Genomic DNA, 19,395 nt, shown 5'->3' on the forward strand with positions numbered 1-19,395 from the left:
CCCTGTCCATGGGGATTTAGAGCCACAGGATTGATTAAGTGACACCAGCTGTGTGTGTCAATCCTGTTTTCTACATCTATGTCCATGAACATATATACTGAGTAAAAAAAGAAACTTCACAAAATGTAATTTTTAAAAATAGTGAATACTTTTTCTCTGATCTATGTATCTGAAATAGAAACATGGGCAGCTCACAACTGATTTTGAATGGACTGTGAGGATAGGCGACCTCTAAGCATCTCAGCCCTGGTTTGTGTATTGGACAGAAATCTGTCACATTGGTGATGTAGGACAATTTGATGGTCTTGTGTTCGTGATGTCACACATGGCTGACTGACCTTGGGCCATCAGAAGTGGTGCCAGTTTGTTGTAGATGACCTCGCAAGTCATACACAGTACAACGGCTGCATCCTGCCATTTCATCAAAGTCAACATCTGCTGTGGGCCCAACATCACCCCCCGATGGACCCAGAGAGACTGGAATCAAGTTATCTTTAGCGATGAATCCAGATTTACCCTCAGATTTGCGGATGGCGGGCATAGAGTATGGAGACAACGTCGTGAATGGTATGCCCAATGCGGTCAACAGATTCAGGGGTGGACATTGCATGGTGTGGGGTGCTTTCTGTGGGAACAACTGTTCCTGATTTTAGGTCATCAGTGGAAACCTCACAGCCGCTGCTTACCGCGATCAGGTGCTCATTCCTGAACTCGTTCCTTTCATGGCGGCTCATGGTCCAGGTCTGCAGTTCCAGCATGATAATGCTTGGCCACATTCTGCGATGTTGACACTAAATATCCTTCAAAACGCCTGACCTGACCTTAATCCAATAGAACACGTTTGGGGTGCACTGGGGAGAAGGCTTCATGGTCTTAGGAACCAACCTCAAAATTTGCAGAAACTTGGCACTGCCTCACAAGACCAATGGCGCAGAATCCCCAACCAGGTGTTCACAAGCATCAGGCAGTCAATGAGGAGATGGTGTTTGGCAGTGGTGAATGTGTAGGGCGACCATACCCAATATTGAACTGAGAAATTCGAATTTTTATTCTTGTGACTTGGCATTCTGTGCATGTCATGTTTTGGAATGGTGGTGTAGCCTAATGGAACTGATTGTGGCACTGTCAGTGTATCGAGTACGTCACATAGATCTCAGCAATGAAATAATAACAATTAACCATCTTACCAAGTTTCTTTTCTGACTCCATATATGTTATGGTTCTGAGAACAGCAATCTCATTATTAGGTTGCAGGGATTCTATTCTCTTTTCTACACAATTACTAGTGTTACAGTATCATGTTTTGTCACTGAATAACGAAGGAAAATGTTTGTTGTAAATGAAAGTGTTGATTTTAATTTAATTTTAACTGTGTTTTTTGTCCATTGTAAAGAAATATTGCTATACATATCATCTTGAAATTGTATTGTGATATACCAGGATAATGGTAATACCAGGCTGTCTTGTTATTCAGTATGTCTGAGAGATTAGAATGACTTAGTGGCTGAATGGGAGGTCGGGTGTGTGTTCATGTCCCAGCACCTCCACCCTCCAGCCACACAGGTTCAGTATTGTGTAATTTGATGTAGTTATATGCTAATTTTGGTCTTATACATACAAAATGGCCAAATAGATGTCAGTTTAATTTTTTGTTATGGTATTTTGATTGGTTTAAAATCTTCTAAATCAAAATCTGTTGTCCTAATTATGAAAAAATGTTATTAAAAGCACTACGACTGCAACAATGCCTTAAATGTATTGGAGATCCAAATATCTCTGCCCCAGGCCAAATTTTACAAAACAATTTTGTGACTGCAGTTGGCGTACTTCCAAGACTTATGCACTGGCATACAGTCACCTCACCTTACAGTCACTAGTTCAGCTAGTGTACATAAGACAGGTTCCAGATTAGCAAGGTGTTAATGCAGTGAGTAATCCTATCACCAGCAGCAGGAACAACAGATCTATGGTGGATGTAGTTCTAATGTCAGCACACATTAGGCAGCTATTTGTGAAGCTTACAGAGGGATTGTTTGACTTCAGGTGGTGAGCCCCTATGTTGATGCTATCCGAGCTGACAGCTTCGACTATGTCCCAGCTCCGGACAATCTCCATGGAGGATTCACTTGGAGGATGGAGTTTATCTGGAAGGGAATTCCTCCCAAGGTCATGGACTCAAGGTCATCGCCAGCTGAACCAATCAGGTTTGGTTTACCTTAAGTCAACTCTTGGATAATATATCTTTCTTTGTGGATGTATGTTTTATCCAGTATTGATAATAAAATTATATTGAATAACAAAAGAAATGCAAGTTTTGACAAAATTAAATCTCATAAAAGCATTCATGTTCATGTCTTCTGTGTGATAACTTGACAAGTTGAGGCATTATGGACCAGTGAGGTATTATGGACCAGTGAGGCATTATGGACCAGTGAGGTATTATGGACCAGTGAGGCATTATGGGCCAGTGAGGCATTATGGACCAGTGAGGTATTATGGACCAGTGAGGTATTATGGACCAGTGAGGCATTATGGACCAGTGAGGCATTATGGACCAGTGAGGCATTATGGACCAGTGAGGCATTATGGACCAGTGAGGCATTATGGACCAGTGAGGCATTATGGACCAGTGAGGCATTATGGACCAGTGAGGCATTATGGACCAGTGAGGCATTATGGACCAGTGAGGCATTATGGACCAGTGAGGTATTATGGAAGTGATTTCAGACCTATTTGTCAACCATATGTCTACATAGAAGATGTGCTGAAGCATGTGTGTGCATGCATGCCAAGAGTTAGGTTACTGGTGTGTGCATGAATCTGGGCATCTGCTTCACACTCTGTGCCCATGTGGACTTCTGAACCTTGGTCTTTCTGGTAATGAGTCAGATCATTTACCTTTGGTTGCTGCAGTGCTTCAGTGCTTTCATCCACAAAGTTGACTGAAGTGTACTTCCTCCCTATCATGGGTGTTGATCACCACCACACAACACGCAGGACACTTCTTGTTTATGCAAGCTCCCAATTCCTTGGAATTGTCTTTCACTTACTAAAAAACCCCTCACACTATGTGGACCAAGATTTAACAGAAAAGGACCTAGCTGTTTGTTATGTGCTGGTAAGAGTTGTGACATCACTGTGTGTCGTCATACTCATTAGTGCTGGATGTTGCTCATTACATTAACCATCAGTGCATTAATCGAGTGCAGAAATACATTAACAAAACCCCACCAAAACATCAAGTGTGTCGCTACATTGTTAATTAGTCATAAAAAACCCCAGCGAATGATGTTATAAGTGAAACAGTTGGTACCTCCCCATCGAAAATGGCCTGTTAATGGTTTATGGTAAGTGTAAGTCTTTCACTTCTCTCTATTAATCCTGTACGGAGAGGGAATGATAATAATGTGTGCAATAAGAAGGTTCTACTTTGAATCAATGCAGTTTTAAACATGACTCGTTTCAGAACCCCGACTATCAGTGGAGGACTGTTTGCCATCAGCCGAGAATACTTCTTCAACATTGGTTCCTACGATGAGGGGCTGGACATCTGGGGTGGAGAGAACTTGGAACTAGCTTTCAGGGTATGTCAGTGTTGATGCCATTCATGACTCAGTTTTACAGCCAGTAGAAGGCAGGACAGATTAGGTTTAAAATTAAACAAATGTAAATATAAACTTGAAAATGTTTGAGTTTGTATATATAATGTGGATGCTCCAGAAATGGCTCAGAGAAACCTTATATTGCAACTGATTCCATATCTTTAAAAAACACACACTCGTTCACTGTCTGATGAACGTGGGTCTCTGATGTGTCTTGACATACAAGCCCTCTGTCTAATACCACCAACAGACTCAGCAACACCTGCACACCTCTCCACATACATTTAGGTCAGTCGTAGAGGAAGAGTTAAATTTGAACTAGGTGATCCTCACAAATACTGTTTCCAATTATAAGTTGTACCTACACTGGTGATCGACAGTAGGGAAATCCCTTGAGCTGTACACCAGACATTGCCGTGTTCTGTTGATACTGACATGGAGAGGGCATGTCATTAGGGCACCTGCCTTAATCCTTGGTCTTCACGACGATATAAGACCAGAGACATATGTAATTTGACACACATGAACATATACTGTTTCAGAGATGAAGTACTTTTATGTCTAGACTGTAATCTTGATGAAAAAGGTGGACAAACCTTTAAATGCCACTTAATGATGCAAATCTATCCATTAGATTAAGTCAACAGCTTTAAATACACCTGTACAAGGACATCCTGCTTGACAGTCACTAATACAGTGACATAGTCTCTAGTATGAGGACATAGTCTATGGTACAAGGACACAGTCTGTGACAGTCTCTGGTATAAGGACATAGTCTGTAATATCAGGATAGTCTCTGGTACGACAACACAATCTGTGACAGTCCCTGGTACAAGGATAGAGTCTCTGATACAAGGACAGAGTCTGTAGTACAAGGACATAGTCTCTGGTACAGGGACATAGTATGTGATACAAGGAAACCGTCTGCGACAGTCTCTGATACAAGGACAGAGTCTGTAGTACAAGGACATAGTCTCTGGTACAGGGACATAGTATGTGGTACAAGGGCACATTCTGTGACAGTCTCTGATACAAGGACACCCTCTGTGAGAGCCACTGCTTACCCCTGCACCCAGCACAAGTGGCTTTATATTCATCTGACTCTGATGTTTTCATCGACCGTCTTCATCTGGCAATGTGGTCCAGCTTTAGGTCCATCCCAGATGACCAGCCTCGTGTCTAAAAACAACCAAGGCCCAGCAACGTCTTCTACCAAATCAATCCAAGGAAATGAATCATAAACACTTATGAAGACATACAAATCTTGTCATAGCTCAAAACGATTCAGCCCTCCAAATTCCCATTCAGAGACTTGCTGGAACAACAGAGTCAGTGTGTTTTATGTAAAAAACCTAATTGATAGATGTTTGTGTTATTAGAATCAAGGTAACCTTGCACTCCACCAGAATTTTCTTCTCCATCCTGCCTATAATTGATTGCATTTCCATGTTAGTAAGCCTTTTTGTTAGGGATTAGGGTCAGTCAATTGTGAAATGTTTTTCAAACTGTACAGTTTTTCCCAATCTCTAGAGATCTTTTGATTGAACCACAAACTTCCTCATCGATCACGAAGATTAAAAACAGAGCAAAAACCATGTCAGTGATCGCATCTTCTTGTTCCTGCCTAGCCGTGGTTTGTTTCACTGGAGTGGAATGCATCTTGCCTTTTACTGATACTGATTGACTTACGTGTGCCGTATAATTGGCTTCCTCGGTTTTCATGTGAAAATCAGAAAGAACACAAAAGACATTCTTCTACATTCATACTCCTGTCTTTCTTGTAGAAATGTCACAAAACATGTTCTATGCATTAGTGACTTGGTTCTGGGAAAGTGGACAAGAAATGAATGACATTGATGGGTTTAGCATTTTGTAACTAAATCGGGACATTCCCAAACCATGTTTACCATGATGTTTCTTCACTGCTTCAGTGTCCTGTTCCCCACTTCTAATCCCTTTCTCATCTGTCCTTGACCTTCAGACTGCAGATCATTGCAACTATTGTCATGCAAGCAGTGGAATAGTTCTGGTCACAAATCAGTTAAGTTGAGCAACATTTGGCATGGAGAGTCCCTTGGCTCCTGAGACTCCAGAGAGTTTCTAGGATGTCAGTCCTGGCCCACAGCGAAGCACATGTGATACATGTGGTCTCACCTTAGACAAGTGAGTTTGTTCAAAATTGACTCTGTTCACTCAGTAGAAATTGGGAACAGGTAGGATAAACTCATGTGACAGAACGTAGTAGTTCCTAACTGGATACTTGGGTTATCTGGGGTAAGACTCTGCGATGCGCCGTTGAACAGCTTTGATTTGGATATCAAGCAACATAAGGCTCCATTGTACATTACCTACACCCAACTTTGCATCAACTTCCATCGCATTTGAAGTCAGAACAACTTATATAGTCAGATCAACAGAATCACATGCTTTACGTCAGTAAGAGAAACATTATACTCATAATTAATCAGTTTCCAAGGTACCATAGACTAAAAATTCCTCTTGCTGAAGATAGTACATTACTGAAAAATGATATCACGGTAGCATTCACTTGTCATACTAAACAGTTGATGTCTTTACCGAAAATAAGAATTAGAATATTATTAGAATATTATATAATACTGAAGTTTGCATTTGGAGAAATTCTATGTTTATTTATAGCAACATGTAACGGCCATATAATGTCTGTGTTCCATGCTTGGATTTGAACCACAGAGCTTCTGATCAGATGCCTTACCCACATGACCAAAGTGACTAATCCTGTCAGCAAGCAGAGAAGATAAAGCTGTCATCTATGTGATGACTCCATGCCCTGCTACAAACACATGATCAGGGAAACTAACATGACACCAAACTTGTTTGAACACACTGAAACATACACTGGTCAAGTCTGGAAATCATCTATGTGATGACTCCATGCCCTGCTACAAACACATGATCAGGGAAACTAACATGACACCAAACTTGTTTGAACACACTGAAACATACACTGGTCAAGTCTGGAAATCATCTATGTGATGACTCCATGCCCTGCTACAAACACATGATCAGGGAAACTAACATGACACCAAACTTGTTTGAACACACTGAAACATACACTGGTCAAGTCTGGAAATCATCTATGAGTATGTGTGTACATGCCTTTGCTGTCTGCAACATTTTCCTTACATTATTTTTATCAGGCGTTCTTCACACTGAGGATGTAACTCATTAGAATATGCTTGCCTGTCACCTTCCAACCTTTTTGTACGAGATGTACACAAGCTCCAGAGTACGAAAAGTTTTTTTAAGTTTAAAAGCCAGATCAGTATAATAACAGGGAGCTGAAGGGTAATGGCTTGTAATAAATGTTTTGCAAAGTAAATGTCAGTTTTAGTTACCAAAGTTCGTGTTTCACATTTTAAATGTATCTGCCACTGATGTTTGTAATGAAGCCACTGGGGCATTGTGAATCTTCCACTTTCTGGGCATTTTCAATGTTGATGTGTTGTATTTTTTATAAGAAATTTCTAGGATACTCAGATCTGAAGTTTAATCATATCAACATTAACTACGAAAGGAAAGTTGCCTTTTTCACTTATTATGTCGTTTTGGTCTGTTTTTTGTCATGCTGTCAAGTAGCAGCAAACAAACATGGCAGATAAACATCTTACTGCTGTGCAGAAAAGCTGTTATCCTCAGAACTACTGTTGATTATTCACGTTAGATTTGAGAAGAGCTGTCCTTTTATTAGTTTTCACATTCCTGTAAGGGTGCATAAAGTAGATGTTTCTCATTCTGCAAAGGTGTATTAAATATATGTTTTTCATTCTGTAAGAGTGCACAAAATAAATATATTTCATTCTGTATGGTTGTGTAAAATAAATGTATCTCATTCTGTAAGAGTTTACAACATAAATGTTTCTCAAGCACAGTTTTCTCTGAAATGCAGAACATGATAGTTGTACACTGAAATTTTAAGTAATGACAGTGTACCTCATTATATTTCCCATTTAGAAATTACAACTGGTCAAACATACATTAGAAATATTTTGCTGCATATAAGATGGATAAATGTAAAAATTGTTTTATTTGTGATATCAGTAACCAGTCTGATGGATTTAGACTGCATGCCAATGCCTGATAGAAACCTAAATTTAATCACAATACTGACCTACATCCAGGCTTTAGTTGAATATATTCTGAGTATGATCTTCAGTTTGACTTGATGTCATAAAGTTTAAGCCAACTCAATCTAGTTGTTTTCACATGATTAAACTTAGAAGCAATATTCAAACATCAACCAGCATGTCACAGTCTTTTCATGTATCAGATCTTTACAGTGGAATAACCTCATTTGTAATTCTAACTTATTCCACAGAATGCACTGAGCCAGAAAATGGACCAATAAAGCAGTTTTTGAGCAGTTGAGTTTAGACATTGATAGGAAAGATTTATGGTTTTGCTATGAATTATATTCTTGAGTATCATGTCTTATCTTACAGAGTGTTTCACCAGTCAGTCCAGTGCTATGTGGGCTAGTATACCAGAAGTCCTTGGTTAGTTCCTTGCTACACAGTGGGGACCATATTTGGCATCCCCTGTTATTACAGAAATCTAATAATGATAAAGGTGACCCTTGTCCATGACATTTTCACCAGAAAAATATTTCATTATGTCAAGCACTATATATTGATTGGATAAGTGGAACCACAGAATGTTATTCTGGTGACTTTCTATAGGTCAAATCAAACTCCTTCATTCATAGTTGCCAGATAGCTCTAATGTTTGATTAGCCACATAGATAGTGCTAGTGTTGGATCCATCACATAGAGAGTGCTAGTGTTGGATCAGTAACATGGATAGTGCTAGTGTTTGATAAGTCACATAGATAGTGCTAGTGTTTGATAAATCATATAGATAGTGCTAGTGTTGGATCAGTCACACAGATGGTGCTAGTGTTGGATCAGTCACATAGATAGTGCTAGTGTTGGATCAGTCACATAGATAGTGCTAGTGTTGGATCAGTCACACAGATAGTGCTAGTGTTAGTTCAGTCACACAGGAAATGCTAGTGGTGGATCAGTCACATAGATAATGCTACTGTGAGATCAGTCACATAGATAGTGCTGGCATTGCATCACTCTGCTATAGATAGTGCTAGTGTTGGATCAGTCAATTACAGAAAGTGCTACTGTTAGATCAGTTGTTTTTTTATCAAGTGTCCTTGCAGGTCCATCACTTAAATCTCTAGCCCTGTTCCCCCAGCCCTTCACTCATGTGTTACACTTCTCAAATAATTTGTTCACCATGTGGAGGCTGCACTTTAAAATGAACATCATGCTTTAGTGAAAATTTTAAATTTGAAACCGTTTCAGATATTTTTAATAGAAGAAATATTACAACATCTTTTTCTCAGAAAGCAGGAGAGCATGAAGATTTTATGGAGTAAACTGTGTATAAGTAGTTTCAAGTTTGTTCAAGCGTGATAATCAGTACAAACATCCATCACATCCTACACAAATAAAACATGTTTTTTTAGACTACTGAACCAAACATGTTAAATATAATTCATGACTGTATGTCACTATGATATGCTTTAAGTTTGTTAAACTAAAATTTGACAGTTTTTCTTCAACAAATAAATGAAAACTTTCATTCAAATATGTTTGGTCTTGTTTTCAACTTGTTGGTTAGAGACCCAGAAAGTAAAGCAACAATGTTTAACAATACATCAACCTTGCTGCATATTAAACCTCCATTTAGTTGCTCCCATAGGATTTCTTTACTTTAGAATTTTTAATATTTATTTCATCTCATGACCTGCCTGGCACTAAAACTGCTCCAGCTTCAGTTTTAATATATTGAAGATCTCCCACGAAAAGACCTTTTCATATTCTTTTACACACACCAATCCATTCAAAGAAGGTAAGATAAATAGAGTTGACATGAGAGGCAGTGTCTGACAACCTCAAGCCTCTCTGGTGTGAGCAAAATAGATAACACTGACTAGAAAAATATGAAGTCTGCTTTTCAAATTTAAAACCTATCAAAGAAAACTGTTAAAAATATATGAACCTCTTACCCATGCAAGTTAGTTATGTAAAAGGTCATGAGAAATGGGAGTATTAAAAAATAAATATTCACTTTACTAGATTACAGTTGAACATGATACATGGAGTATTATAGTAGAAATTACATATAAAAAAGCAGACAGTATAATGTTTGTAGTATTAGGAACACGGATTAAAGAATGTGAAAGACTAAATTACAGGACTACTGTGATGGTGTGGAACAGTCCATTTCCTTTCAAAAAGCTTCATGTTATCATGTTTCTATTTTGATAAATTTCTCAATTTCATAAACTCCCTTTAATGTGTAGTAAACTGTGAATCTAGGTTTTTGTCATTGTATGGTAGTTACAAAAATGTGGTGCTTTTCAAAGTGGAACTGTTTGGTTCATTGGGTTGATCACTTTGTGAAGAAAATCAAGAGAAGTTCAACTGTGCAAGTAATACTTACATTAAACTTAAGGTTTTTAGATTGTTTCTAATTGCTTCAACTTGTCCACTGGAAAATCTTTTTTAGAATAGATTAAATAAATTCGTGGAAAAATACAAACTCATCGCAGCTGCCATCATTAGTGTATTTGAACGGCATTCCCTGTTCAAGGAGTCTAAATGAGTGATGTTTTCACCCAAACAGCAACGTGACAGTTTCAACTATAATGTTTCACCCACTTAATGGAAAAACAGTTGACTTGCATCTTCAGCCTTTGTGAAGTGAGCATTGCAACACAACTACTTGTTTCATAGAAGTGCTACCTTCACTACTAAAATGTTGTACTGATTTGAAACAGTAACAAAGTTTGTCTCTAAATCAGCCCAGTCTTTACTGATCAGTCTTTACTGACAGTAAAGATATGGTACTACATCAGGCAGTTCAAACATTTGTGAATGGAAAACATGTTTTAGTTTACACAGTACAAGATGCCCTGATCTGCTGTTTACACAAATGGGTACCTGTGACCCGTGACATGTGTTCTGGTAATATGACTGTCAAGTTCATTGCGTTAAAGAGACAACAAGGCTGTATGAACCCCAGGGAGTGGAAAAAGTATCAGATAGTATGATGGCGTCTTATGACTGGGATAGTAATGTACATAGCGCCATGAGCAGGCAGTGTATCTGGATATGAGCGCCATACAAGCGGACTATTATTATTTATTACTGCTACTATCTGATGAGTTCTTTTCAAATTTGTATTATCGGCAAAGGTAAAATGAAATATTTTCAAAATGAGTTGTGAGACTGGCATGAGAACAGTAATCTCTTTCTTATACCTTTAGCCTGTTTTGTTGATACTTATGATTGTGGTAGTGTTAATACATAACAGAGGGTCCAGTTTAACTGTCTTACTGCTGACTTCTCAAACACAATGTGACACACACAATACGTCACTGGATGATATAAATGGACAACATAAAAGACAATTACAAATCTTTCTAAAATGGTATAGTGTCAACTCAATATGTAGGTGAATGTGATGAGGCAGAAGTATTTTAACTATTACATCATTGCTTTGGAGTAGCCAATCATAGACTTGGGCCCGTTTCACAAAGTTATTGTAGCACTACAAGTGTCGCATCTTGCATACTGTAACACAGACTTACGACAGTCAACACTGTAGTAAAGGCACAGGAGCTTTCTGAAATAAGACCCTGGAATTTGATCTTGAGCATATCTGAGTTATCTCAAGTAGGATCCTCTCACATAAGTCTGTAAGAAAGATTATTTCTTGATCTGAAATTGATGCAGCTACTGAAGATTGCTAGTTCCAGGTGATATGTTTTCACTTACCAAGTAACATTATATAACATGAGTGTTATGTTTTCAATTCATCAGCTCCCTTGATGATTCATTATAGACCCTGTCTCTACAGTAATTCAACTGAATCCACAGACTGCTGGATGACAGAGCCACTCGATGATACTCAACCAATTTCTGTAAAAGGCTGCGCAGTATTTTGTACCCATGTTTTCCTGTTGTAGGTGTGGATGTGTGGCGGGTCTATGGAGATCATTCCGTGTTCCCGAGTGGGGCATGTGTTCAGGAACATCCTACCATACAAGTTCCCTGCAGACAGTCGTCGCACCATCCTCCGTAACCTGGGGCGGGTTGCTGATGTCTGGATGGATGACTTCAAAGAGTATTTTTATGCTGCTGCAGTAAGTTTCACACAAATATTTACCCTGTCATGACACAATTCTAATTAGAAAGTGGTCAATTGTACCATACATTTATGGATGGGATTACTCTTTCTTTGTTGGGTTGAGTCACATTCGGCATTTGAATCTTCACACTCAGAGTCAGGCATCTAATCACTAGCACACAAAGTCAGCCACCTACCCTGCTCTGCCACATTGACTTCCACAGTCTTGGGAGTTGTGCCAATTAACTTTTATCACTGAGGAGTACATTAAAGTCCGCAGTCAAGACTTCCAGTTGTCTGATTTCCATTTGTGAAAGTTGCTGATTCATCCAAGATTGTTTGTATGTATTTAAACTTATCATAATTTGTTCCAGCAAAGAATCACCAATAAAATCACGACTACTTTCATCACGAGTAACAGTGGTGAATTGCTAAAGGGCTGGGAGATTTGTCTCCCTTGTAAATTTCCTCTCAGCCCTTCAGTGAACAACCAAACTTTTGAAATATAAAAAAACCTTTGTTGTGCCAAATTTGAATAGTGCCAGATCACTTACCACATATTCAACTCTCTGATTTTACATTCAGTATTTTAAACTAAAATTTCTTTCTCTGAAGATGAATGACTTTGCATTGCATCCAGTTCCAAATCAATGAAATTTGTCATGCTGTAAAATTTAAAGCATTCAGTACTTAAAACTCATGTGTTTTTGCAAGATGCATCCTCTTCTCAGAGAAAACATAAAGGCTCTATTTCTTGATATTTTTCACTTTGATTTGTCATTTCAGGTCTTTGTCATTGAGGTGACTCGTGTGATCCATACAAAAACATATCATCCAAAATGTTTAAATAGGACTCCATGTGTATAAAACAAGATCTGATATAAATTTTCACACGATATGATTCTTTATAGGATTTTCCCCGTGACCTTGACCTTGGTGATGTTTCTGAGAGGCATGGTCTTCGACAGAAGTTGAAATGTCAGTCTTTCCAGTGGTACCTGGATAACGTCATACCGGAGATGCTGGTACCTCCCCAAGAAGCTCAACAGTATGGAGAGGTAAACAAACCAGACTTCAAGAAATGAGAAAGAGGACAAATTGATCACAAGCTTTCAACTTTTCAGTTAATGCCTTCATGTTCAAAGGGGTGTTAGTATTGATTGACTGCCTTCTGAAAGTTGAGCTTGGAGTCAGATTGAAATGATGCACCAAAATGCCAGCGAACTGCCATAGATTTCAGCTGCATGACATCTTTGGAGTCAGTTGCATGTTCTGTTTTTTTGTATGTATGATATCTTGAAAACTGCATCAAGATCTGTATGGAAATTTGATTAGTGTATTAAGCTACAGATCTGTATCTTTGCTGGGGGTGTGATTTGTGTTGTGGCTTAAGTGTTTGCTCATCATGTTGAAGACCTCAGTTTGACTGCCTGATATGTGAATACCAGTTCCATTACACCCCGCCATGATACAGCGTAAATATGCTTGGTAATCATCCACTCAATGTATTCTTGTGAGCCTTGTAGCAGGTGAAGTTTCAAATGCATAGCTGACTTGGGCTCCAAGTACCTCACTCATGTCTCTAAACAATACCTGTACTATCACAGCATTTGTAGGCTAATTTATTGAATTAATGTTACGCATTACAGGATTCAAATTATATAGTCTATGAGAAACTATAGCTGTGTCTGCACAGTATACAATGTCTTTGATTGGCATTTAGAAGTTAGATGTACAGGAGGACAAGGAGGTTCTGTGGACAACTTCAGGGTGTTTGTCAGACACTTCAAGTGACTTGTTGCTCTTTATGCAGGTCTCTACAGAATAGGTTTATGTTTATAGAAATACTGGGTATACTTGTGTGTTGTCACCAGGTTTGAACGGCTGTGGGGTAGTCCAACAGTTAAAGTGTCACTCGTCACACACAAGAAATGGTTCAAGTCCCCACATGGGTACAATGTGTGACACCCGTTTCTGCTGTCACCTTGCCATGATGTTGCTGGCATATTGCTTGAATGTGTAAAACCCAACTCACCCATGCACTAACAAGTTTTGTCTATTCATTGTACGGAATGTGATTCTGACCTGATGTTGTTTCAGTTCCGGAATCATGCTTCTCTCACCTGTCTCACTGCATCACCAGACCAGACCAGAATGAACCAGACGAAACTGCATCTTACTGGTTGTCTTGGACAATCAGATGCTCAGGTAACACATATTTTTCACACACATAGTGAGCACTAATCATAAAGTGACATGAAGTACAAGCAAGTATGTTAAGCCACAACATAAAAAAAAAATCAACAATAATATAATTATATTAATTTTATCAATTTCAGCTATTTTATTTGACGGGAGATGGATACTTGCACCATGGCAACAGGTGTGTGGTTGCCGGGGACAAGAAGATTGTTGGTCTAGGACCATGTTCTCACCACACCTGGGAGGCCAATGTATGTACATGTACACCTTACTTGTCAATATATATAATGTTTTATCTTGGGTTTCAAAACAAAGGCTTTCATTTTGGCATGAATGAAGTAATATTTTATCTGAAAGTATAAGTTTTTTGTTTCAATTTCATACATATTTGATGTGCGATGAAAAAAATTCATCGATATTTTAATGTTGTAATATTCGAATTCTCAGTGCCTTGAGAGACTAGATTACAGTATAACACTTGTGGTATAACATTTTTTGCAATAAGATGGTCTGGTCAAACACATGAAAACATCCATCATTCTTGTCTTAAGCAATAGAACAACTCTGAACAATAATTATTTCATAGTTATTTATGTTTCATTTGTGAGTCAGGGACACTTCGAGTGAATGTTACAGAATATGTGTCTGAACGTTACTGTGTGCATCTGTTTCAGAGTCACCACCTGAGTCTGCGAGGCACCGACCTCTGTCTGACAGCCGAGGATAATGAGTATTTAGTTTTATCTGAGTGTCATCGGAATAGTGACGCACAAATGTGGGATGTCTCATATAAGTTGAAATGGAGGAGCAAAGCTGGATGACATACTTGGTCTATAAAGCCTGCTGTACATATACTGTGCATATCGAGTGAATGGAAGCAAAGAATGGATGGATGACGTGGATCTTTTGGACAAAGTGAACAGTTATAATTCCTAAACAACTGTGGACAGCTGTGTGGAGTAGTCCTACAGATAACATCTTGTCCTCACATTACTTAACCTCTTTGCACCATGTGGACAAGGGGGTACATGATATCAAGCTGTGTGTTCAAATCCCATCACAGGACAGGGAATATTGCTGAATCTGCAACTGTTTGTCCAACATAGAATGAAAGCAATCAGAAATAGCTGATGTCCAACATAGAAGTGACTATATAGTGTCATGATTCTCATGAAACTAACAGTACAAGATCTCAGTATTAGTTTTTCTAAAAGTATTTTGTTATTTTTGAATAGTTTTGGAGGAGCAGATTGAGGATTTAGGTCTCAGAGCATTTCTATTTTAATTGCTTAGTTTATATACATGATAAATAAACATGACAATCACTTCAGTTTATAAAGTCTGAATGAACTCCATATAACGTTGCCATTTTTTAATCATTACTTTCATCAATGTGTTATTTATGATGATAACCCATTTCATCATTGGCAGTCAGTATGTATCAGAATAGGTGCTGACAAAATGATGAATAAGCACAAACTCATTGGATAAGTGTTGATCCTTTGTTAAAGTCATGAATGTTTTGTAAACAACTCCATGGCTTTGTTTATTTTGCCATAGTTTCATTTATGAGTGTGATTGAAGATGGACGTTGAAACCTGACATTTCCACATAATGTACATATGTGAAAGTTGAATATATATCTTTGTGCAATAAGAGGGAAATGGCCAGTGTAGATATAGAGTACAGTGCTGTGATGTGGTCAGCCTTGGGCAATATCTTGTTATAACCCTGGCAAACCAGAGTTGGGTATATTTAACCCAGGGTAGGGCATATTCAACCAGGGTAGAATATATTCAACCAAGATGGAGTATATTCAGTCAGTGTAGGGTATACTGAGCCAGTATGGTATATATTTAACCAATATGCGGTATATATAACCAAGATAAGGTATATTTTGCCAAGGGTGGAGTATATTCAGTCAGTGTAGGGTATACTGAGCCAGTATGGTATATATTTAACCAATATGCGGTATATATAACCAAGATAAGGTATATTTTGCCAAGGGTGGAGTATATTCAGGCAAAACTAATACAGTTCATGGACATACTTAAATCATTTGGGATGCCAAATCATATCTGCATTTGTATGTATGAAAAAGAGTCTTTTGTTTCCTGTGTTTACATATGGGCCAAATGTTTTATCATACACACAAGGGAGGTAAATCAAATCATAATTGGTTATACTTCTTTCAGTGACAGTCACAGACAATCAATAACATCTCCTATACCAAGCTTACAGGAAAGGCTATACTTTAAATTAACAACACTGAAAAGGTTTGACCTACACTGTGTATGACATCACACAGCTGATACTGGTTTGTCAATGACCAGATGATGTGGAACATGATACAGTGCTCCTTTAGTATTCAGAAATCATGAAGCTTGTCAAGAATACAATGACCATCTTACATAAGTACCCTATAGAACATATTTTTGTTTCTGGCATGTATACATATTTGTTGATTAAGAAATATTGTAAATATTTTGAGAATGTGGAAGTATTTTGGTCAGAGTGTGTGTGTGAAAACTGGAAAATTGCTGCTGATGAACAAAGCAATATTCACAAGCCCACTGCAGGAGATGCTTCATTGTCAGGAATAGCAAGTTAACTCAGTGACGTCATCCATTGACGTCATCACACTGACAACACTGAACCAGCTGGACACTGGGTGGACATCAGTAAAGTCTTTAGCATTTTCTTTCTTAAAATTCTGATTGCATGAAATAGCCTAATCCAAACATGGAAAACATGGAAAAGTCTTTCAACGTACATAATTCTGTCACATGAGATAAGTTTTGGTCAATACTAGAAGGCTTTGAATTGTGAAATTGACTTGGAAATAATAACAATGATTTTGTTTCCGATGACATCATGTAACAAAAGATTAATCCATGTTTTGATGTGTTGTAAAACTGTCATCATTTACACATTGAAGTCACAGATGGGTCCAGTTAAACTCAGTCTTCATCACTATGACCATTGTCTTGAGAATGTCATGAAAATGCTCAAAAATTTGCCGTACGTTTTGTGTGAAATTGCTTAAGCTTGTCCCTACATACATACAACTGATTAGTTCTAATAATGGGTCCAAAGAATATCAGGATCGCAGGTCTGAAACTGGTAAACAAAGTGCTGGCAGCCTTCCATGATTGTCGCATCACTGCAAATTCTAAGAGAATACATCCCAAAAAGTTTGTGTCAGAAATAATGAAAGCAATCCCTACATAAGACAATCATTTCCAATGCCATGCATTCAATGTGTGTGATGTTATTGTATTTACCATGTATATTACTGGACTTGGTATCAGATACCATGTGGTTTGCTTGTCAAGGAAACACACTATTTAAGCTGAATCATAGATTACTGGTACTCTCTGATCAGGATAAATGCAAAAATTATATTTCATTTTGTTTATTTATGGCAACAATAAAATTGTAAGGGAGAGAACTTAAGGTTGTCGAGTTCTCTATTTTGACATACACAATGTCAATTACAACCTCATGAAGCACATACTCAGAATTTAACAGTCGTGCTGGTCATACTAAAGAAGCTGACATTCGTAAATTCTCTCCCATATATTATGGATCACATCTAAATGCCATTCAGAGAACAGAAAATTGTTACTGTTGGCAAGAGTTTGCACTTCACTGTGTATAAGTTATTTTGTTTCATTATTTAGGGATTAGGATTAAAGTCTACTTGTCTGTTATGACAACTGAACTATTTTAGGGTAAAGAGTTAGGATTAATAAACAAGTAACTTCTTCTGCCTTTACAGCTTGATGTAAATAACTATAATATATATTATTCTGAAATATGACTTTTTACAAAATAGTTGTATTAATGATGTATTTATTTATATATTTGCCCGTATTTGTGTCATGAAATACATGTATTTGTTTATCAGGGATCATGGCATAATAAAAACATTTGTTGATAGGTTACCAGCTTCATCTTTATATTGCTGTAAAATGAAAGAAAAACAGAAAAGAATAAAAATTTGCAAATATATTTGACAGTGTTTCATTATGACTTGATCATCACCAGTTGTTGGTTTGAATACCATTTTGAACTTGAAAATAATGTTATATTCAGATCATGAAAAGTCAATCAATGCATTAAGGAGAAATAGTTATAAAGTCAACAAATGTATTTTGTAATGGATATTACACCTCAACGACTGGTAAACAATTTAGCATTTTGTTACTTTGTGATAGGGACTTGAAGCAAATAAAATGCATTCCTATAATTTTGTTTGAAAAAAATACAAGAAATAGCCATGATAAATAGCTTTGTATGTAAACAAGTATTTCTGTCACATTTCACAAAAATGCTGTACCATTCTATTTTTTCGACCTTCTCTCATTGTTTAAAACAACGAAAGCTAATTATTTCAATGGTTGAAAAAAGGACAAATAGAGAAAGTACATGTGTCGTGGGTGTTTGCGTGTGGTGGTGCCAACTGCATTTCCAAGAAGTGAAGTACAGTTATTTCCCTTGACATGGTCATTGAACACAACAGTAGCGAATGACTTGATATTTTAGGTGCGCTTCAGCTTCTGCATGGTGGTGTGTTCGGTGTCGGCCCGGGAAAGCGAATTTTCAATATTCCTTTTTCCCGGTAAAACGAAAAGAAATGTTGTAGAGAAGTGCTATGAAATATCGGATTGCCGAACTTCATTTGAACGCGCGACCCCTACACTCGTTCTCCACGCCTCTAAATGAGATGAAGTTTCCCGCTACTTAAGTAAGCTCAGTTGAGGCCAAACTGAATGGCCGTTGTTTGTTATAACAGGGATACTCTACAACATTATTTTATTGCGTGCGGGGAACGGAATGGACATTAACAAAATGTTAACTGACACTGTCACACTGCCCTTAAAAATAAAGTGTAAAACTGTCACAAAGCGTTCTAAAACACATTTCCAGTTTTGTAAAATAATAAGATCAACGAGAAAGAAAGAAGTTTTGGAACTATAACTCTCAAGCATCAATGGCGGATCAGATCAGATCGGCAATATGTCATATTTTTCACACACCTCAAATACACCCTCACATTTTGTTTTAGATTATGAAAATATCACTATTACTTGCAATCACATTTCACCTGATAGTATATTCCCCATATAAGAATTATTAAAGGTGTACGTGAAAGATGTTTTTGAAGTAAGAACGAGAAACACTCAAACAAAGCGTGTAGTATATCAATGGCGGATCAGAGCAGATCGGCGATATGTCACATTTTCACACATCTCAAATACACCCTAACATTTTTTTTAGATTATGAAACTATCACTATTACTTGCAAACACATTTCACTTGATAGTATATTCCCCTCATATGAATTAAAGGTGTATGTGAAAGATGTTTTTGAGGAAGTAACTAGGAATATTCAAACAAT

The 19,395-nt window shown here is 37.7% G+C and overlaps 1 protein-coding gene across 1 annotated transcript in view; it reads left to right on the forward strand.

Annotated features, from left to right (window-relative positions):
- Positions 1 to 18,001, forward strand: part of LOC137255868 (polypeptide N-acetylgalactosaminyltransferase 13-like) — a 104,566-nt gene extending 86,565 nt beyond the window's left edge. Inside the window, exons 5-11 of the mRNA XM_067793446.1 lie at positions 2,044 to 2,204; positions 3,467 to 3,584; positions 11,629 to 11,805; positions 12,701 to 12,847; positions 13,890 to 13,997; positions 14,129 to 14,242; positions 14,666 to 18,001. Coding sequence (XP_067649547.1) covers positions 2,044 to 2,204; positions 3,467 to 3,584; positions 11,629 to 11,805; positions 12,701 to 12,847; positions 13,890 to 13,997; positions 14,129 to 14,242; positions 14,666 to 14,812 — 972 coding nt within the window. The 3' untranslated portion in view covers positions 14,813 to 18,001. The remainder of the gene's footprint in view (positions 1 to 2,043; positions 2,205 to 3,466; positions 3,585 to 11,628; positions 11,806 to 12,700; positions 12,848 to 13,889; positions 13,998 to 14,128; positions 14,243 to 14,665) is intronic.
- The last annotated feature ends 1,394 nt before the right edge of the window (positions 18,002 to 19,395 follow it).

Source organism: Haliotis asinina, chromosome 11 (assembly GCF_037392515.1).
Source record: "Haliotis asinina isolate JCU_RB_2024 chromosome 11, JCU_Hal_asi_v2, whole genome shotgun sequence".
In the NCBI taxonomy this organism is placed as follows: domain Eukaryota; kingdom Metazoa; phylum Mollusca; class Gastropoda; order Lepetellida; family Haliotidae; genus Haliotis; species Haliotis asinina.